This window comes from Columba livia, chromosome 1, assembly GCF_036013475.1.
Source record: "Columba livia isolate bColLiv1 breed racing homer chromosome 1, bColLiv1.pat.W.v2, whole genome shotgun sequence".
Taxonomy (NCBI): domain Eukaryota; kingdom Metazoa; phylum Chordata; class Aves; order Columbiformes; family Columbidae; genus Columba; species Columba livia.
Window position 1 is genome coordinate 99,131,836 of NC_088602.1, and position 21,871 is coordinate 99,153,706.

The 21,871-nt window shown below is 37.0% G+C and overlaps 1 protein-coding gene across 11 annotated transcripts in view; it reads left to right on the top strand.

The window, feature by feature from the left end:
* The window catches only part of CASK (calcium/calmodulin dependent serine protein kinase), a 210,326-nt gene that overhangs the window by 173,930 nt on the left and 14,525 nt on the right, over positions 1–21,871 (top strand). For 4 of the 11 annotated variants that reach the window (XM_065069882.1, XM_065069876.1, XM_065069888.1 and 1 more), the window contains 7 exons: positions 1,371–1,449; positions 5,853–5,938; positions 7,760–7,828; positions 13,812–13,880; positions 15,220–15,255; positions 17,694–17,890; positions 19,107–19,222. In XM_065069882.1, the coding sequence (XP_064925954.1) occupies positions 1,371–1,449; positions 5,853–5,938; positions 7,760–7,828; positions 13,812–13,880; positions 15,220–15,255; positions 17,694–17,890; positions 19,107–19,222 (652 nt within the window). The remainder of the gene's footprint in view (positions 1–1,370; positions 1,450–5,852; positions 5,939–7,759; positions 7,829–13,811; positions 13,881–15,219; positions 15,256–17,693; positions 17,891–19,106; positions 19,223–21,871) is intronic. The other 7 variants (XM_065069924.1, XM_065069915.1, XM_065069934.1 and 4 more) reach the window with 3 other exon arrangements.

Sequence of the window (21,871 nt, forward strand, 5' to 3'; positions counted from 1 at the left end):
TTGAAGTAGGGTTGCCAGTGTAATTGAAATAGTTCAGCAGCTGTTGTAGATACATATCCTCCTGTGTCTATCCTTAATTTAAAATGTGTGCATTCTTACTACTGCTGTACACAAAATCATAGAATCATAGAATAATTTTGGTTGGAAGAGACCCTCAGGATCATTGAGTCCAACCATAACCTAACAGTAGCACTAAACCATGTCCCTAAGAACCTCATATTTTAACACCTTTAACACCTCCAGGGATGGTGACTCCACCACTTCCCTGAGCAGCCTGTTCCAATGCTTGACAGCCCTTTCCATGAAGAATTTTTTTCTAATATCCAATATAAACCTCCCCTAGCACAACTTGAGGCCATTTCCTCTCATCCTATCACTTGTTACTTGGGAGAAGACACCAACACCCTCCGTGCTACAACCTCCTTTCAGGTAGTTGTAGAGAGCGATCAGGTCTCCCCTCAGCCTCCTTTTCTCCAGGCTGAACAGCCCCAGTTCCCTCAGCTTCTCCTCACCAGACTTGTGCTCCAGACCCGTCACCAGTTTCGTTGCCATTCTCTGAACTCTCTCCAGCACCTCAATGTCCTTTTTGTGATGAGGGGCCCAAAACTGAACACAGGATTCAAGGTGGGGCCTCACCAGCACCACGTACAGTGGCACAATCACTTCTCTAGTCCTGCTGGTCACACTATTCCTGATACAAGCCAGGATGCTATTGGTCTTTTTGGCCACCTGGCACACTGCGGGCTCATGTGCAGCCAGCTGTCAATCAACAATGCCAGGTCCTTTTTCACTGGGCATCTTTTCAGCCCCTCTTCCCCGAGTCTGTAGCGCTGCCTAGGGTTCTTATGATCCAAATGCAGGACCCAGCACTTGGTCTTGTTGAACCTCATACAATTGGTTTCAGCCCAGTGATCCAGCTGGTCCAGATCCCTCTGTATGGCCTTCCTACCCTCCAGCAGGTCAACACTCCCACCCAACTTGGTGCTGTCTGCAAAGAGAATTGGTCCCAATACTGAGACCTGGGGAACACCACTAGAACTACCACTTGAGCTGTTTTGGTTCAAAAACAATCTTGTAGTAGTTATAACAGATTAGGCTTTAAACCAAACCGGACACTTTGTATTTCAATACAAAACTACATTTTTAAAAAACCAGAATCTTGCATGCTCATATATTAAAGTACTGCATCTTCCCTTATAAATACTATCTGTTTTCATTGCTCCTGTTCAAGTCAGTGGCAAAGTTTTTACTTTAACCTTAAAATGTATACTCCACCTCCAAGCTTTTAGGAAAAGTGACTGTTCTTAACTATGCAGGAATCACACTGCTTAATGTTTTATTTTAAAAGTAAAAACATTGTTCTTTTCTAGGGAATCACTTTAAAAATGAATGAGCTGAACCATTGCATTGTGGCAAGAATTATGCATGGAGGAATGATTCACCGGCAAGGTAATCAGGTGTCATGAATACTTTTGTCTTCACGCACATTTATTTAGATCATTTTGTACAAACTGTGCAACACTGCATACTCCTTGTTCTGATTGCTACTGTTCCACAGTAGTGTACTTCTGTATCTGGATAGAGTCCTGTTAACTGCCTTTGTTACCTTCCATTTGCAGATGTCTGACAGCATTTTGAGATGAGGGCCCACTATGTTTCATTTAGACCCTAGTCAGATAATGGGAGTATAGCTCAATGAGAGATTGAAATGCCAATAACTTTTGGAGCTATACTTATTTAATACTCTGTCTAAAAAAGAAAAATCCTTAGACCAGTTAAAGTACTTTTCCTGGCAAAAATGAAAGAGCTTTGTTCAACCAAAAATCCAAATTTCTGCATGTATTTTCACACAGTTCTTGAGGATCTTTGTGCTTTTGATGTTGAGACTCATTAGAATGATTTTTGAAATAAAAATATTTCTTATGCCTAGAACTGGAATCTTTATTTTCAGTTTTCACTACTATAGCAAACTCTGCAAACTTGCATCTTTTCTCATCTCCAGTCTACTCCTTTTTGCCATTTTATATGTCCAGATCAGATGTCAAAAAGTTGCTGAGCTTTGTCCTGCTTTAAACAGATGAACTTCCCTGCTGGGTTGTTAGCTGCAGGTTTGGGTTGCACCCTTGAAAAAATTACTTCAGTTTTTCTAGTTTGCCATCTTTTTCTTTTGGTGAACACAAAGATTTTCATCATTTCTCAGACCAAAGTTCCTTCCAGCCTCCTGTTCTGTTTCAAAGAAACCTAGGAACAGGCAATTAGGAAGACAAAACATAAAACAGGGAAAATGTACAGCAATCCTTTTCCTGATATATTCACTTCAAATCTTTGATATGATCAAACTTGTCAAGAAGCAAGAAGGATAAAACTTTACATACAAGGAAAGATGCAATTCATATAGTCTTCTATATTCCTTCAGAGGACTTTTTTAAGTTTCTAGAAGTTGTTTTTAAAAGGAAATTTCTCGTAAGATTCACAGGAAGATTTTCTTCCAACTGTCCTTAGGTAGTGGTGATCCTCTGCAGAATGTTGTTTCACATGGATGTGTTCCATAATGGGGGTAATAAAACTTTTAAAACCTATTAAAAGTGGGCAAAAAAATCCAACTACACTCATAAAAACTCTGTTATTTTCTATTTAATTATACAGTGTCTTTTATTTCTAAAGATTTGGGAAATTAAACCTATTCCGTATATGCTTCATCTAAGTTAGCTTACCTGCGCATAGGTTTAGTTCAAAAAAAGAACTATAATTCACTGTTTCTGTAGTATGAGCATCTTTTTTGTAATGTTTATAATTTTGTTAGCGCTCTAGATGCCTTTTAGCTTCACTGCTTCATTCAACCTACATGTATTTAGAATATTTTTACTGAATGGAACAACACAAATATAAGTTGATGGTGATCTCAAGCACAACGTGACTGAATCCTTCTGATGGGGTCTGTGGCTTTTATTTGTTTTGGGGAGGTTTTATGTTGTTGTTTCTTCTGTCTGCTCTTGCTGTATGGAAAATTGCCGGGCAATAACAGCAATGACTAGATAATAGGTGTACTGGGAGGATTACAGGAGCTCTATCATTTCAAGTCTAGCAATATAAAGTGCAAACTGCAAAATTCCCAATCATGAAATAGTAGCTGTTCTGAAATCTGACTCCTGTCTCTCTGCAAGCTGTATCTAGTCCTGCTGATTATAGTTGTCCTTATTCAGAAGGTGGGGGAGTTGAAGTGGGAACTTAGGCTTGTAAAGATACTACCTGCTTGCACCTTCCAGAGGATTCAGCTCAGTGAAAATGAAACACCAGTTTCAGGCATTCAGTCTGAAAGAAGAGGTGCCAATATGGCATTTAAAATTATTTTGGCTGCCTATGTAACCTTACCAGAAAAAGAGCAGTTGTACATTGTCCACGCTGTGTTTTTAAAGCGACCTAATGTAAAACTCACGTTAGTTTTTAAAATACTGATACCCCTGATATGATAAAGTTTATTCAGTTCTAACAAAATGTATGTGATGACTTGGTGCAAGTATGTTCAGACGTTCACAGCCTTTCATTTTCCAAGCTACAGAATTTACTTTTGGCTACAAAACATGTTTCTGAGTAGGGACTCCAAGAATCTACTCTGTCCTCTACCTACCTAATATGGTAGGACTGCTCATACTTCTGTGCAGAGCAAGAGCACACGCTTCCTAAAACTGTCTTCACTTTGGCTTGCAAAGACGAAAAGGGAAATAATTTACTCAGAAATACATCCATTCTTTGCTATTACAGATGCATTATACATCAGTAAGTCGTGAACAGCTCAAGTTCTAAATAAATACTGCACTGTCAACAGAAAAGGTACCAAAACCAACTGAACTTAGGTAGTTAAGCATCGGTTTCATGGGAGCTACAAATGGTGCAGAAGATTCATTATTCAAAGATGTCAAGAATACTCTTTTCCAACAAGAATATTTATAACAAGTAGAAGTTTCTGTAAATAATAAGTCTCTTCTCTCAGACTGAAAATGTCTTCCTATGGTTTATCAATGTATCCACCCCTCAAAATAGAATGGCCATCTCCTGCTAAATGTCCATGCATTGTTCCCAGCTTTTGTATATACTGCTCCATCCCAGGCATGAACAGAACAATATTCACTTCTGTCAAAGTAACAGTGATGGGATATGCTCCAGAAGAGGAGATTTTATTTAAGTTTGCTATGGAAATGATTTGATACAGGGATATTACTGGGTCTGATTTTCATTCTAATATTCGATCCCATCAGATTTATATCTTGAGTAATGCCAAAGAATCTTTACACTATTCCAGGGCATATGCTCTTCCTGATTCAGTTTAATTTTCAATTTAATTTTGGCATGCTACAGTCTACACAGAGCCGAATTTTTTTTTAAGAATTGTGAGTATTGAATGCCTTCCTGAGAAAGTCTGCCAAAACTGAACTTTCAGAGTCTTTCACTAGAGATTTGGTTATTAATATTCTAGATATTAACTAGATTGATTTGAAATTTAGATGCAGGACTGTTGCATTCACATTCAGTGAATTATTAATGGTGATAATTTTTCCACTGAAGAGTGGATGAGTCCTTTTTTATAATTTCACTATCAGCAGACAGCTCCTGTGGAATTGTTTGGAGCATTTAATGTGGCTGAAGGACTTACTGAAAGTTTTTGTAAACTTCGGACCCACTCCTGTAGCACTGCCAAGTGAGCTTCTGTTTTGCAGTAGAGAGCCCAAAGCGAATCATAGCAAGAGAGGTTTTCAGGATTCTGCTCCTTGGTTCAGTCTGTGCTTGTGTTAAACACTTTGATTATGATACGTTTTTTCAGCTGAAAGGTTGGGTTGCATGATATTCTTCGGAAAAGCTGTCAATTTTGGTTCAGGAAAAGAATTTTAAGGATTTTTCAGGATTCTAGTTGGTTGACTTTTTTTCAGGGAATTTTCCCTAGATATGTTTTAGTTTAGGAAATGGTTGCTAGTTTTCCAAGTGAGATTAGTTAAATTAGGTATGGTAATGGTATTAGGTATAGTATTTAGAAAAGGATATTTGCACAAATTATTTAAATCATAGAGCCAAAAGAAGTGTATGTGAAGTAAATGGTCTTGTCATATTTCACTGTTTATGGAAAACTTCTTCTGGCTGATAATAAACCATGGAAGCTTTTTTGGAGAACCACTAGATAATTAGGTGGTTTTGAGCGACTAAAGTCAAAAATCATCATCCAAAAAGAGCCTTTCAGGTTGTTTCTAATCCTGAAGATATTTCATTCACTGCCTCCTCCCTGTTGAGTTTTTGTAGTGTCTTAGAGCCATGTTGTAGCATGCCATTCCCATCACAGCTTCAGCACGTCAGTTTATGACTTGCTCAAGGTGAAGTCAAAAGTGCATACAAAAATGCACACTCTAACTCTGCCAAATCAAAATCAGAGAAATTAAAAAATACAGCAGCCTAACAGATACATTTAAGACTATACTGGGAAGTCACACTTCATTAAGTGTGTCATCTGATAAAATACTGCTTGAATATCTCTGCAAATGTTTCCAGCTGACTAGTTACAGGTGACTTTCTTTTCAATGCGTGGGGTTTTGCAGTGTCCTCGTAAGGGACTGATGTTTGTCCCAGGTACTGTATAGGGCACCTGCGTGTCTCATGCTGGTGTATTGACCACATTCTGAAAGATAGGTTTGTAATCTTTAGTAGCTAATACACAGCCACCAAAGTCCTTTTCTGAATCTAGCCAAGAAACTTACTTTAATGTTGTTTCATATTTATGCCTATGTATTAATATTAGTACTGCCTTACAGTTATCTCAATTTGTAAAAGCATGTTTGAGGTGATTGTGTGTTTTGTTACTTCCACAGGTACGCTACATGTAGGGGATGAAATCCGAGAAATAAACGGAATCAGTGTGGCAAATCAAACTGTAGAACAACTACAAAAAATGCTTGTAAGTGTCTGGAGTCTTTCTCATGTTCTTTATAAAAGTGCGTGTCTTATTAAAAAAAAACTTTTATGTAATTGCATTGTGACTTCCCCTTTTTCTCCACTTCTTGATAGTCTATATGTGTGTGTAACACAGAGTCATCCTGTGTTCAGCTCTTAAAGCTGCCTACAGGCTCTCCCCTGTTTTTCAGTAGTGACTTTTTTGTACGTTACACCCAGGAATGATAGAAGACACTTCCAGGTGTCATTTTATTTATTTCGTTTAGTCCCACAGAAAAGGTCATTGAGACCCAACCAATCCTGACAGATTTATGTCTGACAGTCTCATAAATAAACTTGAGTAATGGAGGGTTCCCCAGACTCTCCAGGCAGTTGACTTTAGTGTATAACTCTTCTACATTTTAGAAAGTCTTCTTTTGATGTTTGAGCTTTCTTTGTTGAAATGCAGGAGTTTCTTGTCTCTAGTGGATGTAACAGAAGAAAATACTGTTTTCCTCCTATTACTCATCCCAAGTTGGTCTATAAAGGTCATGCCCTTGTTTTAAATCTTTGGTCTACACCAAGTGTAGTCACTGAGTATGTTATAAGAGAAAATAAACTTTTCTTGACTGTTGGTGTAATTGCTACACAGACAATACATCATAGGACCATTCAGGTTGGAAGTAACCTCAGGAAGTCTCCAGTCCAATCTCCTGCACAAAGCAGGATCAACACTGAATGCAGCCCAGGTTGCTCAGGGCTTTGTCTGATTAAGCCTTGAAAACATCCAAGGGCAGAGAATTGACAGGACAGGTGCCTCTTTGGGCAAAATATTCCAATATTTAATTATCATCATAGGGAAATATGTGTTCCTTATATGTAGCTGGAACATCCCTTTTGACTTTATAACTATTGTGGCTTATCATTATTGATGTTGCAAAGGAAAAAAAAAAAGTATTTTGAGCTCAGACAGTCTGACTTTTTGCAGGAAAATTCCATCTTGGGCCTTGCTAGTAAAGTCCGTTTGATATTCCGTAACACTAGCAAATTTTTCTGCATGCAACGCTAACCACGGCATCTTAGATGATATCACTAATCCTTTTGTTGTGTCCAGAGCCATACAGACAAGTTTAAGTGAGTCCAGGCAAATAGCAATTTTTTTGCTCACAATAAGACAGTTGAAGAGAGAAAGGGGAAAAGCTCCAAGATCATTTGAAGCGATCTGCTTACCTTTCTGCCCAGATCAAGTCCTGCAGTTGTCAGCCATGTAGTGGCACCTGTATTCAAATGGTAATTTAAGAAAATATGGCTGAGCAAATATGTTGCCACAATCTGCTGCTATTCTGCAGTTACCACTTGTTATGGATGTTCTTGTACTATAGCAAATGCAAACTAGCAGACCCCATGTTTTGTTCTGATGAAAGACTATTTCTTACATTTCTGCCTTTAGTACAGTAACATGCAGCTTTCCAGAAACTGTGAATATGCTTTTGCTATTCAACATGCATGGTGAAAGGGAAGAAAATGTCGCTGTAGTAGCAAAGACACTGTGGATCTCAAGAGTATAGCTACAAAGAAAAGATTGACATGGAAGAAACCTGCACATCTCTGAATCTCCCACCTTAAAATAGAGTTGTAGGTTCTAGGCAATTGAAAACTGGTCAGGCAAACAAACTAATAATGTATGTTTGTATTTTACATTAATGAGAGACGATTTAATTGTTTGTTTATAAGTGAAGTGTTTATAAGTGCTCTCAAACCATGATGCTGTCCCTTCAAGCATTAGTGATTTGGAGATTTTATCTTCAGTGTCTTTGTCTTTAAAGAAGTACTTCTCTTTTTGCAGAGGGAAATGCGTGGAAGTATTACCTTTAAGATTGTGCCAAGTTATCGCACGCAATCTTCATCCTGTGAGGTAATGAATTTAATGAACCATCCCATTTCTTCCTCAGTCCTGTAACTAACTGCCTGCTGATGGCTGAATGTTACTGCTTTCTGGGAAATTGTTTCTGCCTGTCCTGTTAGATCAAGCACACCAATTTTACAACAAAGATAACGGAACATGAGTAGGTACCACCTACCTACTCAGCCCTGCCTCCATATTCATCTCATCAGCACCTTAACTAACTCTTTACAGCCTGTTTAAAAAAAGAAAAAAATAGAGAAGGGGATCCTCATCTCTTGCATTTAGGAAGCCCCTTTAAAAAAATTTACAATTTAAGCTCGTTCTCCAGAAAGTCTGTTAAAGTTCCTAAGCTGAGGAACAATCCTCCTTTTTTAGGCATTAAACATGATTTTACTGCTTTGGGCTGTTAAGGGTTAATTGAATAATCTGTTTCTGTATAACCCTGTTGAGGTAAATTTGTCATGGTTGTCTGTAACAGTTACATGTGGCTCAGTATTATGTTTCCATGAAAAAATTGTATTTGTCATTACAGAAGAAAAACGGATTTGGAGTTAGTTCTTGTTGAACTAGAAACTTGGTATTATGTTCTTTGCACAGCAACGTTTAATTCCCTTCTACTGGCAACGTTATGTTCCAGGTTGCAACTGAAGGGAATTAAATTCTAGAAAATGGCTATTTGAGAGATACTGTTCCAATTTAAGCATACAGATGGCATATGCACTATGTAGCTGATGCCAGTCTTTCTGTGCCACATGCTTAACTGCGCAAACAGTTCCCAAATTAGAATTCCAAGAGTGAAATCACAATCCTTGTTGAAGTCAAGCACCTTATCTTAATTAGAGCTGTGATTTCACCCTAATTGTGTTTGTGTTTCAGCTAGAACACACAGAAACTACTATTGTGATTGTCAGAACAATCTGTTTGCAAGAAAAAAATTACTGCTTTTTGGTTGCCTTCTCTACTTCTAATAGAAGTCAACAAGAACTAAAAGGTTTTAGATGTAGAAGGTTTGACAAATTTTCAGCTGTGAGGCTGATTATCTGAAAAGGTATACACATGAAAGCAAAAGTTTTTCATGAAATGCAAAGGCTTTAATACGAAAACCTCAAACAGAAATTCTAGAGTGTGCTGGTAAATTTATGTATTGAGTTCTGTGTTGTTAATAGCTGTTATAAAAAAAAAAAAAATTCTCACTTCCCAATATCAAAATACAGAAAGAAACTATAGACCTGCTGGAAAGATCATTATTTGAAAAAATAATTCAGCATAGAGCTTTAAATCAATACTATTAGGTGTTATTTTAGTAGTAGCAGGTCATCTCTTTTCCTTGACTTTCTGTCCTTAGGCTCTTTATGACTATTTTATGGAAGAGAGGTAAATGATCTCTTACCTTCCTTTGGAAAACAACAGCAAAACTAGAAATGTGTGATTGAAGACAGAGGGGGGAAAAATAAGCATGTCTAATTATTACACCTTGTGGCATCTAGCATTCATTTAATCAGAGATGGTTGACTCTGTTCCACCTGCTAAGCCACACTGTGACTTTTCAGTTGTTACAAGTGTACAGAAAAAGCCAACATTTTAAAATCATCCTTTTAAAGCATCATTAGTCCTTTGGTACGGACAGATTTTTATTCACGTAATTTTTCAGGATTGTGATTCAGATAATGAATCAAAATCTTAACCATTAAGAATGACTGAAAGTGAATGCTGAATGACATTACTAAGACACAGAAAGCTTGCTTCTCATGCTCTCTAGCAGAATAAATTCAGAGATATCGGGTCTTCACTAGTACTTACTAGTACTAATCTTACTACATAAGTTATTTTTTGACAATATTTCAGTATAAATTTATATTTGGTTCCCCTTTTCACTTCAGCCATGGACTGGTGCTCACACAGTATAGTTTTACCGGAAGAGGAATATAAAACCAAATCCATAACTAGATTTTTTTAGGGGATTTCTACCATGATCACATAACTGGATTGTAAAACTTCTTGTTGTAGTGTTGTTTTCTAAATGTTAAGCCACTTTTGTATATTTAGGGAAGTCTCGTCCCTATAGTATGTAATGGTACTTCAGTGTCACTAGGCAGTTTCCCAAATCTCAACTGAATAATTTCAAGTTTCTTAGGGATTTGTTGCTTTTCTTACACCCATGCTTTCCATTCAGTTACCAGGCCTTCTATTTAATGGAGCAGACTTTGCTTGAAAACGTGCTACTTACGGATTCCCTTGTATAAAAGTCCGATCAGCTGATGTACTGTGAGATGACCTGTTTAGTTATTGGTGTGGCAAATAGTCTGAGTTACTCGGAGATCTGGGTAACACAGTGGCCAGGGTGTTGTGTTTTCTGCTTCAGATAGCCAGGAAATGACAGACTTAAATGAATATGAACTTAAGTAATCGTTGCAACACATTCTCTTATGGCTGATGACTGTATATGCTGTTCATACATTTCAGCTTTAAGCCCACTGAGTATGCATTTTGCTCTGACTGCATGTACATTCTTTGTACTGACAGAACTCCCCAAGTAAATTTTTATAGTGTCAGATATGTGAGGGGAAGTACTCAGATAGTAAGGGCAGTACTTTTTTTAAACAGAAAACCCCTTCTTTATAAACATCCTTTATGTTTCAGATTGTCTTCATTAAACACTTAAGTTGTTTCACTAGAAAGAAGAGCCTTTGTATATGTAAGGTTTAAAAAATCTGGTGGTAATCACCATGTTTTTTTCTCTACTAGTCTTGCTATGTTTCCCTTAATGCTGAGACTGTAAGACTTTTTATAGTCTGAAACCTTTTTTTACATTTACATCAGAACTGCTGCCAGAAAGGTTCCTTGTGCAAGACTGAAATTGAAATGTATTTTCAGCTTTTTGGAAAGTCTTTTTTTTTCCTTTTTTTTCCATCTGACAATGGTATCATTAATCTGGCTGTACTTGTCAGTATCTAATTTGATCAGACCAGGTCTATGGTTGACAACAATTGACTTCTGCCATAGGATTGCATCTCAAATGCATTGATTTATCAATCATAATCCACACCTAAGAAGAAAGAATCAACAGGAAACTAGTTTTGCCATTATTTAGAAATAATTGTGATTGTTTCCTCTAAAGCTTCAGCTGTTGTACTTCAACTGAAGAGCAAGGATCCAAAACACTGCCATTTTGTTATTTGGTGTGGGGCTAGACAAGATTGGGAATGTAGATGGTCAAGTTATACTGACATACGCTAATAACACTTCTACACTGCTCAGAATCATTGGATCCTCCAAGTGTTTTTTGCTCTTATCCCAAGGAGAACTAGAGCCTTTTCTGATTTACTGGAGAAACAACTCAGAACCAAAGCAGAAGTTTTGCAGTCCAGTTCTAAGCACTCCTAGCATTCTACAAGGATGTCTCTACTCATTGATTTGTCTCATTAAACTGTGCATGATACAGTTTTCTTTTAACTTTTCGGTCTGGTATTTTTAGAAAAAGACCGGGTCCCTAAGAAATGAAGAATCTAATTGCCTTTGAAATTGCAGCTGAACTGCCTAATTATTTAAAAATTGTACATATGCCTGTTCACTAACTTGCTAGATTAGTTTCTTACAGTTAATACTGTAATCACCAATAGCACTGAAAATGCGTATTTGCGTCATTACATTATGATGAACATTTGCTTTGAGTAATATGCTGTCTTCTGTTGAGAATTGTTGGAGGAATACAAACCAAAACATTCTCAAACCAAGAAAATTTCCTTCAAAGGGAGAAACCTCCAAGAGAGTCTGGAAATAGCGGCATTCTCCAAGTTACTCTGAACTTGTTTTTTTCCAAATGACTTGGGTGCTTGCATTGCTTTCCAAAGCTTTCCCTTGCTAAACCATCACTGACTAGTAGACTGTAACAAACTAGGATTAAAAAAAAAAAAAGGAAAGAAAAAAAAAGGTTAAATTCATTTTTCACCTCTTTTTGAAAGCAAGAAAATGGCACAAACAGAATTGCAGAGCAAACAGAAAATCTCTTTATAAAAGAAAGAAGTCACTGCTTTTTTGGAAAACCTATCTCCTAGCTGCTGTTTGATAAAGGTGATGCTGATAATTCCATACACACAAAAAAAAGAGTAACGGTTCCCTTAGGCTTATTTCTTCTTTTTTTTTTTTTTAAGAATGAATAGCTTATTATGTCTCATTTAAACATTTTAAACTTGTTATGCTGGAGTGATTTTGTAAATAGATAATAGATTTAGAGCGGATTTCCCCATTCCTCTTACATGTTGCAGATAGTTGTGGGAGTCAAATGAGCCTTTTGTTCTTCTGCATGCAGCAGAAATACACAGACCTACATACTTTGAACCACAATGATTTTACAGCCGTAGTATTGTCAGTTCTATCCTCAACCGTGTTAAAATCAAAGCAAACATCTAAATAGCTACATATGGAACTTTCTGAAGTTCTTTGTAAGTTTTTTTCATACCAAGAGTACTGGCAGCAAGATGGATAAAGTATTGCCTGTCATTTTAATTTTTCTTGATGCTTTAAAATAGCTATAAGTGCTATCACATAATTAGTATAAGTTCAAGAATATTAGTAGAGGACCTGATTAATGTTGTGTGAGCAGTTTAGCTTCAGTTCTGATTTTTAATTTGTTCATAAAGGGCATTAGTATTAATAAAATGTGTCAGGGATAACTTTGTTTTCTTTGAAAACTGTTTTAGCTCTTTTTTCAGCTATCCTTGATATTATGCAAAATTACCAGACATTCCTAAATTGACCTTTAGCATGGAATATTATATCCCAAAATTCCTTTGGAGGTAAAAGGGATTTTTTTCACAGTGCATGAGTGAATTATTTTATTTCATGAAGAGGTGGCTGAGTTATCTGATCTTATGGAATTAATGCCTATACAATCAAAATGGCGTGTGAAAATATTGCTCTGCAAGTGGCTTCCTTGTCTTTGCAAAACCCAGTCAGAAATTCCTGTCATCCTTCCTGTGGAGTTTCCCAGTGTGCAGCCCTGCGGCTGCTGTCTCCTCAGTGAAGTGCAGGACCATGCCGGTAGGCTGACTGAAGAGAGGTGGCTTTTTTAAAGTGATGTGTTTTCATAGAATCATTTTGGTTGGAAGAGACCCTCAGGATCACCAAGTCCCACCATAAACTAACTGAGGCACTAAGCCATGTCCCTAAGAACCTCATCTAAACGCCTTTTAAACCCCTCCAGGGATGGTGACTCCACCACTTCCCTGGGCAGCCTGCTCCAATGCCTGACAACCCTTTCCGTGAAGAATTTTTTCCTAATATCCAATCTAAACCTCCCCTGGTGCAACTTGAGGCCATTTCCTCTTGTCTTATCACTTGTTACTTGGGAGAAGAGACCAAAACCCTCCATGCTACAACAATTTTGTCAAGGTTTAATATTTTTAAGACCATAAGAATGCTGGAGGAAAAAACCTCACTGTGGGGTAAAATGGATGAGGAGGAAGAAGAACATGTCCAACTTATTTCTCAGGTGTTTGCTTCAGTGTCTTTGAGGCACTGCAGAGAGTTGCATCCTACAGAGTAGAAACTGGTCAACACTGACCTCCACTACGTAGCTGAAGAAGAAGATTTAGAAGCATCTTTAAAATTGAATATGTGCCTCATTCTATTCAAAGTATTGTTCAGCATGTAATTTTCAGGTAATTGCCTTTAACAAAGACACCAGTATGACTAATGGCCTTTAGCATTGTGAGTCACATGAGATCTAAGAGGTCCCAGAAGCTCTTTGATTCCTGTTTGATTGCTAAGGCAATATAGAAATAGTTATTACCAAGGATACATCAAGATGTCAAACCTGAATCTTAAACTACAGAAAAACGTTTCAAACTTACAGAGTTCATAGTGTGGAAACTTTCACTGATAAAGCAGCTAAGCACATGGTTATAAGACTGTGGATGTAACTGTTCTTTTAAATATATCTGTGTTCCTGTGATAGTGTTGTGTTGTTAATGAACCTTGTGTCTTATTTCAGAGAGATTCCCCCTCTACATCCAGGCAGTCCCCAGCTAATGGTCATAGCAGCACTAACAATTCTGTTTCGGTAAGATTTCCAGTTCCACACAGAGAAAGTGTGAAAGTTTTGTTGGTGCTCATCTGCCATTACTGTTATTGTGTGGTCAGTGGAAAATTTTGTCCTGCCAATAGAACCAAGGTTATTACATATGTAACTCCCCATTTTCTTTTTTTAAGGATTTCTTCCAACACATTCTTCTCATTAAAAGCCATGTAGTGAATTCAATGTTAATAGCTGTAACATGACCCTTCAGTCATCCTTAAATCATTGTTAGCGGTTTCCTCAAAACTAAGCAAAGGTTTAAAGTGGAAGATTTATTTCCATCCTGAGCTTTGGAAGCCATGTTTGAAGAAAGGATAACTGTGCAGTTGGTATTTCCAGACATTTTAGAGTCTTTTTTAAGTTTGTGTTTTGAGAGACCTCTGGAACTTGTACTGGTTTCCGCTATCTGAGTTAACGAATTGGTGTGCCCTCTGCTGTTGTGGTACGTGCACATACTTTGTGAAACATGAGCCTTGCCTGGATATGAAAAGCAAAAGGAAGCGGCTTTAAACTGCACTACGAACCAAGCTATTATCATCACATCTTTAACACAAAGTACTTCTGTTTTGTATATGTTCAGGTAGAAAGGTGCTGTTGTTTTTTCTAAAGTATATTAATGTTAAAATCTGTGTTGCTTATCTCATTTGTCTTTGTTTGGACCAATGTAGTAATTGTACATGCAAGTTCTTTCGGTAAGAGTGCCGTCAATATCATGAGTTCATGGGACTAGCGAAAAAAAAGAAAACTGAGTAACTACTCCTTTAACTATTAAAAAAATTACAAATTAGAAAATATTTGCCACAAGGTAAAGTGCTTATTAAGTAATACAAAGAAAAGTAATTGTGGATGAAAAATTTAATAAATTTTTGTTTATTAAATTGAATTTGTAACAGGATTAGTAGCTCTAATCTTATTCATCAGGACAATTAATTGCATTATACATTTCTAATAATATTTTTTTAGTATTTATAATAGCCATCCTTCTCTTTTGAAAACAAGACTAAGTATTAAGTGGAAAAGGCAGTCACATAAAGAGCCTCTTTCACTTGACCGTGCTTTTGTGTTGAAGATGCTGAATTATTTCTTAAAAAGCACATTCTCTATCTGCTTAAACTTTTGACCTGCTTTCTTCAGCTTGCTGCTAAAGAGCCTGGGTTTGATTTTTCTTTAAGAAAAAAATATTTCTAAACGTGGGTCAATGCTTTATACTTTTGTATGACTTACCATTTTAGCATAATGTAATATGAATCACTAACAAATGGTGTTGTATACCCTTAAAAAGTAAAATGAAAATTTCTTCTCCTGGGTTGACTTTATTCTGCAGGACTTGCCATCGACAACACAACCGAAAGGACGACAGGTGAATAGATATCCTCCATGGGAATTTTCATAAACTTAGCTGCTAGTGAACATCCCTGCTATCTTTTTCCCCCTCATATTCTGTATGTGCTGGACTAAAACATTTAAGCTTGGAAAACTTGATCCATTTTTTTCATTTTTCTTTTTAACTCACTTGTTTGTGGCTAATTCAAAACAGCATTTTTTCATGTGTCCATATGTGTGAGAGTTACAAAATCACTGTAAATTTAACTGGAGATGTTGTTTTAGTTCAGAATGCAGTAATAGACTTACTGTTGTGCAGGGGCCTGTGCAGGTTTTTGTCTTAGAGAAAGGCTCAAATTTATACTTTAGCTGTAGTGGAGACTAGTGTGACAAGTGCCCAATACTCTGAAACACTGTACTGACAAAGATGCGAAAGCTTTAGTTGGTCTATAACAAATTAATGACATTAACAAAGTTCTTCAAAGGAAAATATTAAGGAGAGTTTATATTAAAAGTTCACAAGTCTGAAGATAGCCTCTTACATGTTCAGTCCTGAGGCCCAGATTCAGTAACCTCCTGTAACTTTGTTAGCTTGACATGTCACATGGACCAAAGAAAGATCTTCCCTCTCCAGAGAATTCCAAGAAAGTCCTTAAGGGCACTGCAGAGGATTCCCTATGATGCCCTTTGCAGTTGAAGATTTATTTTTTTTTTACTGCAGCCTCCAAATCAGCACATCCCATCAAATGATTTGTGATTCATCTACTGTAACTGCTCCATTTATATATATCCCTTCCAGAATCTGCCTCTGAATCTTAACCGTGGACTCAACCTCTTACTATACCAGGGGTTTTAATAATAACTCTTGCAGTTCCATACCAAAGAGTCAATGGACCCCATGATCTGTTGTCTTTGACAACCTTGTTATACTACTGTTTGGTTAAGGTGACTGGAATATCTGTTACAGGGATGGATTGCTCTCATTTTGTTTCCTGTTTTTAAAGCTTACAGCTCTGCCGTTCTTACAATTTTCTGTTGTCTTCTGAAGTTTCCAGCTGCTTGAATGTAGTCCTGGAAGGGCTCCATGAGAGACCTTCCAAGCTGTTTTGTCAGGTGTTGTTTTCTTCTTGTAAGGTATTTTTCCCAGGAGAAGAGAGCTTGTTGAAGGCAGTTTGCTGAAGGCAGTATTAGAATAATGGTGTTTCTCATACTCACACCATTTATCATTACCTGTTTTTTTCAAGTGTCTTTTGCCATTAAACCACCATATTTTCTGGTAACTTGTCATCCTTGAAGACAGTAAGGACTTTGATAACAGATACATTGCTGTCTGTAAGGAAGCCTGTAGTGGTCCATGAGCAGCCAGTATATCCTGGATAATGGCTCAAACTAGAGCAGGGACTTGACAAGAAGGAAGTTACTAGATGGTAAAAATACTGCTCACTTTTCTAGACTTCTGTTAGGTAAGATTGAGGGGAGATAAGGGACCGGTTCAATACTGATTACATCATAGGAAGCCAGTTACTTAAATAAACGTGGTTGGTTTCTAAATATCCTATTTTTCAGGTGGCTAAAAGAAATTGGGTTGCTTGTCTAAACTCACACACTCAATGCACAACAGGATAAGGGTCAGATTTAGTTTATTAGAATTTGTGTTCTGTAGTAGTAATACCATCTGATGCTCTCGCTGTAAACAGATAAAATGCATCAGGTATAAGACAGCAGTGATTAACCATTTTAAGTTGTTATTCATATGTTGGGTTCAGATTGGATTACTGAGACATAAGGCAAGATTTGGCATATTATTTTAAATTGAGAAGTCAGAATCTGATTTCTTTCTGTTAACATTCCTTAGAGAATAGCTTACTCAAATCATTAGTTTTCATTTATACAGGTGTAGAGTTTTACTGAAAAACCTGTGCAGAGAATTCTCAGATTCCTCCCAAGTAGCTATATGCAATAGGTGCAACACAAGCATTCCTATCTAATCTAAAAAAAAGGTACCAAATTTTCAGTCTAAATACTAAAGATCAGTAAGGTAGCCAAAGTCCTTTATACGGTCCATAAAAATTTCCTGTTATACAATTTTTTAAAACATATCATGGGACTTCAGTTGGAAAATACGGTACCGTTCAAGTTGTAAGATACTGGCGTTTAGTCTGTAATGATTCATGATCCTTAATATTGATTTGTGGGACTCTATCAGTATATTACATGTGTTCATTTTTGCTGTGCAGGTTTTACAGTATATAAAAGACATGAGCTTGCAAAAAAAACATTGTGTGTCTCCATCATTTGCTGGTTGGTTTTTTTTCCCTGTTTCATTTTCAACTATCATTTATCCATTTGCCATTCTGTTTCTTCCTTTGCTTGTTGCAAACAGTATATGTAGCAACATGCACAAATTTTCACCTATTACTCTTATTACAGTACCAGTAATAAAATTGCATTGTCTTTTATAAACTCTTTTTATAGATATATGTAAGAGCACAATTTGAATATGATCCAGCAAAGGATGACCTCATTCCTTGCAAAGAAGCTGGCATCAGATTCCGAGTTGGTGATATTATCCAAATCATTAGCAAAGATGATCACAACTGGTGGCAGGGTAAACTTGAGAACTCCAAAAATGGTACTGCAGGTCTTATTCCTTCTCCTGAACTTCAAGAATGGTATGACTTAAGTTTTTTTAATTTAGCTTTGCTTTTATTTCTGTCCTTCATGTTTGTCGTTGTATATCTAGTTTCTGTATTTTTTTAAAAAAAACTATATATTGCCCCCATTTGTGTGGCATTATTTTTTTTTTCATATATGCATAGCAGTAAGGTTTGCATGCAATGTGTGGTTATATTAGAAAAATAAACACCTGTGTTAATAAACATCGTTTGTGCTTTCTGATACACTATAGGAAACTAGGATCTATGGCTACGTACAGGTTGTTCATGTAAGAGGCTCAAATTAAATTCTAGACACTGTTTTCACTAGTGCTGCTATATGCAAGTGCTGCAGGAATAAGGTGTTAGCAAGTTGTCAAGCACAAAGGTCATTAAGGGACTTCTGGGTTTTTCTCTCCTTTTCCTTTTTTATGTGAAAGCCAAAGAGTAGAAAGAAACCACAGTGCAAAGATTCCTGAATGACAGATTCAATGAACAGTAGTGGCACTGGGTACCACAACAGCAATGCAGAGCTCTTGCAGAAGCTGCTTAGTAAATATTTTAAATGTATTAGCACAAGCTCTGGCAACTAAGTCCTGGGCCATGAGTGTTATGGCCATAACTCAAGAAAGTTTATCAATATGGGTAATCCAGTCCAAAATATTTCATACAAGATTTGCTATGTCAAAGAATTAGAGTGCTGGAAAGGATTTAACAGCACCTATGCCACCTGAACTGACTAAAGGAGATTTTGCTACAAGAGAAGCAGAGGTAGACAGACTTCTCATTCTATCTCAAGAGTTCCCTTGCAAGCCCTGACGCAAAGGAGACTCTGGTACACATTGCAACAGGAACATGTGCAATGCTTCCTCCTAAAGATGGGCCTCAAAACAGTTCAACAACACGACTTGCGCTGAAGTAATTTAGACCATAGTGGCCTTTTCAGACCTCATGCGCTTCCAGTTTAATCTGCTGCAGAGTGGTCTACAGCCATTTTAGTAGCTGCCCCTCTTCCCATCCTCACTTGATCTGTGAGCTTCAATGATCTACCACTAAGAAGATATTCTTTATATCAAAATACCTCTGTGCTTTAAGTCATCAAAAGAAAAGTTTTGGAAAGTTTTACTGTACTCCTGTACTACTAAAAAGTCACATTTTTCTAATATGTTCTGTGTGTCTCTTTTAAAAATACATTGATTACTACAACAAAAATTTTGTCTCATCCATATACCAGGCGAGTTGCTTGTATTGCCATGGAGAAGACCAAACAGGAGCAACAGGCCAGCTGTACTTGGTTTGGAAAGAAAAAAAAGCAGTACAAAGACAAATACTTGGCAAAGCACAATGCAGGTATGAAAACAAATGCAAGTATCTTTAAAGATGAATTTTTTCCAATCTAAACCTTGCCATTAATTGTTCAGCTGGCACTGTTGTGTAAACATAATGAGTTACTTAAGAAAATATAAAATTCTAATTATGTCAACAGTACTCTGCTTGTTCTTTGCTATTTAAACATATAGCCTATTCAGTGAGAGGCAAGCTGCCACAGAATAAATGCGTTGTGATATATGCTAATATAGGCTTGCATTGTTTTGGTTTTTATATTTAAAGGGCCACTGGAGACCAACAAGATATTAATTTTGCAATCTGTATAACTGCACTGTGCTCTACAGAAGACTCTTCCATAGCATCCTTGTTACTATGTGGTGATAGTTATAGATTATATACATGAAAACATCACAAAATGCCACTTTTCTCAAAGCATTACAGCTGGAATTGGAGTAAGAGCCACTGCATAGTCAGTGTGTTATTTACAGTTACCAAACAGAAAAAACTGTGGAAGTTTATCCTCCTTGCCATGATTTCTGCCTGAATCCTAGGTTTTGGATTTCTATTTAGACTGCTGAAAAGTAGAATTGTTTTAGAAAATTATGAAAGTAGAAGTCTGCAGAGTAAGAGATCCTTGCTGAGCGAAATTCATCAGTTTTAGTAGTAAAGAAGGAAGAACCTTTTGGTTATGAGCAGAATTTAGTTCCTTTCTTCTTTTAATATAAAATACTCAATGTGTTAAAACTGTTTCTATTGTTTTTGCATTGATATCACATGCTGTGGTGATAGATTTTTGGGTTGTGATCTCTTGGGAGACTTGCAGAGATGTTTATTGGAATTAAAAGATACACCTGTCCAAACAGGCTGATGAAAGTATTTTATATATTTCATTAATTTCTGGCATTTGTTTCAGTTGCATTCTCAAACTTACTAATTAAGCAATATAAATCTGTATTTTCACATTTCTTATTATCTGACAGTCCATGTGCAATATCAGAGCTCATAATATATCAGTACTACAGAATTTATATTTAGTTAAAAGTCATTTGCAAATAAAATCCAAGGAAAGTCTAAGAACAGTAATTGTCAGTTACACTCCTTACTTCATCGTCACATTTAGGATGTTCATAATTCAATATTAAATTACTCATGACCCTAAAAACCCTTCTGGATTATTTCTAAATTGAGACAGTTGAGAGATTGAAAGCTTTAACTTGTTTCCTTCCTTTTGGTGGTTTGACATTCTAGTTGCCGTAACGTTTCTGCTTCATTGCAGTAGCACTAAACCATGTTTTACTAAGTATGACCTTAACAAATTGAGAATAAACCAGATTTTATGACCCAAAGTCTTTGAAAATAGTAGTTTAAAAGTATTATCAGTTGCTCCCAGCATACATTCCAACAGCATTGCTACTCCCTTCAGTTGTGCCAGTATAACTTTGCATGGCTGTGCAGTTAACTGGATTAAGTGAAGAATGACCAAACATAAACATTGATGATGATGCTTCTTAAGGGCAATTACATTTCTTAATACAGTTTACAGTGCAGTTACATAGTTAATAATGTTAGTGTGACTAAGCACAGTGTGCTACAAAGGAATAAGCAAAGGAAAGAGTATGGCTAGGGAAGGAGAGGGAGCAGGCAATACTTTAGGAGCAAAACTAGCTCAAAAACTTTGTATCAATTAAATCTGTGAAAGGAAGATAATCTAGGCTTTCCTGCCTTGAGGCAGGGGGGGCATTTTGCAGAAGGTTGATAGCACTTTGAGTCGCACAGTTTTCCTGACTTAGCACTTGCCACCATTGGTCACTTTACATCAGAGCACAGGTTTTGCCAAAAATTAGAAACGTTAAAAATTACCATAACTACCGTAAAATAAATAGTTCTGTTCAGAATACCATCTGACACTTCCCCTCCCCCCTAAGAAGTAAAAACATTAAAGAAAGTGCAGACTAGAATCAAGAATTATCTTAGAAATGTTTATTGATCATAGTGTCCTTGAGGTATTAAAGGTGATGCCAGTAATATTCTAGGGAATTATGCCAAATGTAGAGTCATAGAATTGTTTTGGTTGGAAGAGATCCTCAGGATCATCGAATACCAACCATAACCTATCTCTAGCACTAAACCATGTCCCTAAGCACCTCGTCTAAATGCCTTTTAAACACCTCCAGGGATGGTGACTCCACCACTTCCCTGGGCAGCCTGCTCCAATGCCTGACAACCCTTTCTGTGAAGAATTTTTTTTTTAATATCCGATCTGGACTTTCCCTGGCACAACTTGAGGCCATTTCCTCTTGTCCTGTCACTTGCTACTTGGGAGGAGAGACCAACCCCCTCCATGCTACAACCTCCTTTCAGGTAGTTGTAGACAGTGATGAGGTCTCCCCTCAGCCTCCTTTTCTCCAGCCTGAACAGCCCCAGTTCCCTCAGCTGCTCCTCATCAGACTTGTGCTCCAAGGATATGAAGAGGTTCACTGAAATGCTACGGTGCTTACATGAGCTTAACTAAGGTCGTACTGAGTTTACCTTCTCTAAACTGCTCTCTCCCATCTGGTATTGCTAGCCAGAAGTATGGCAACACTGGCTTTTGCAAGCTTTCAGTGCATCTATCTCAGAATATAAACCAGATCTTTTCTTCTCTTAGGTCTAAAATAAGTATAACTAATT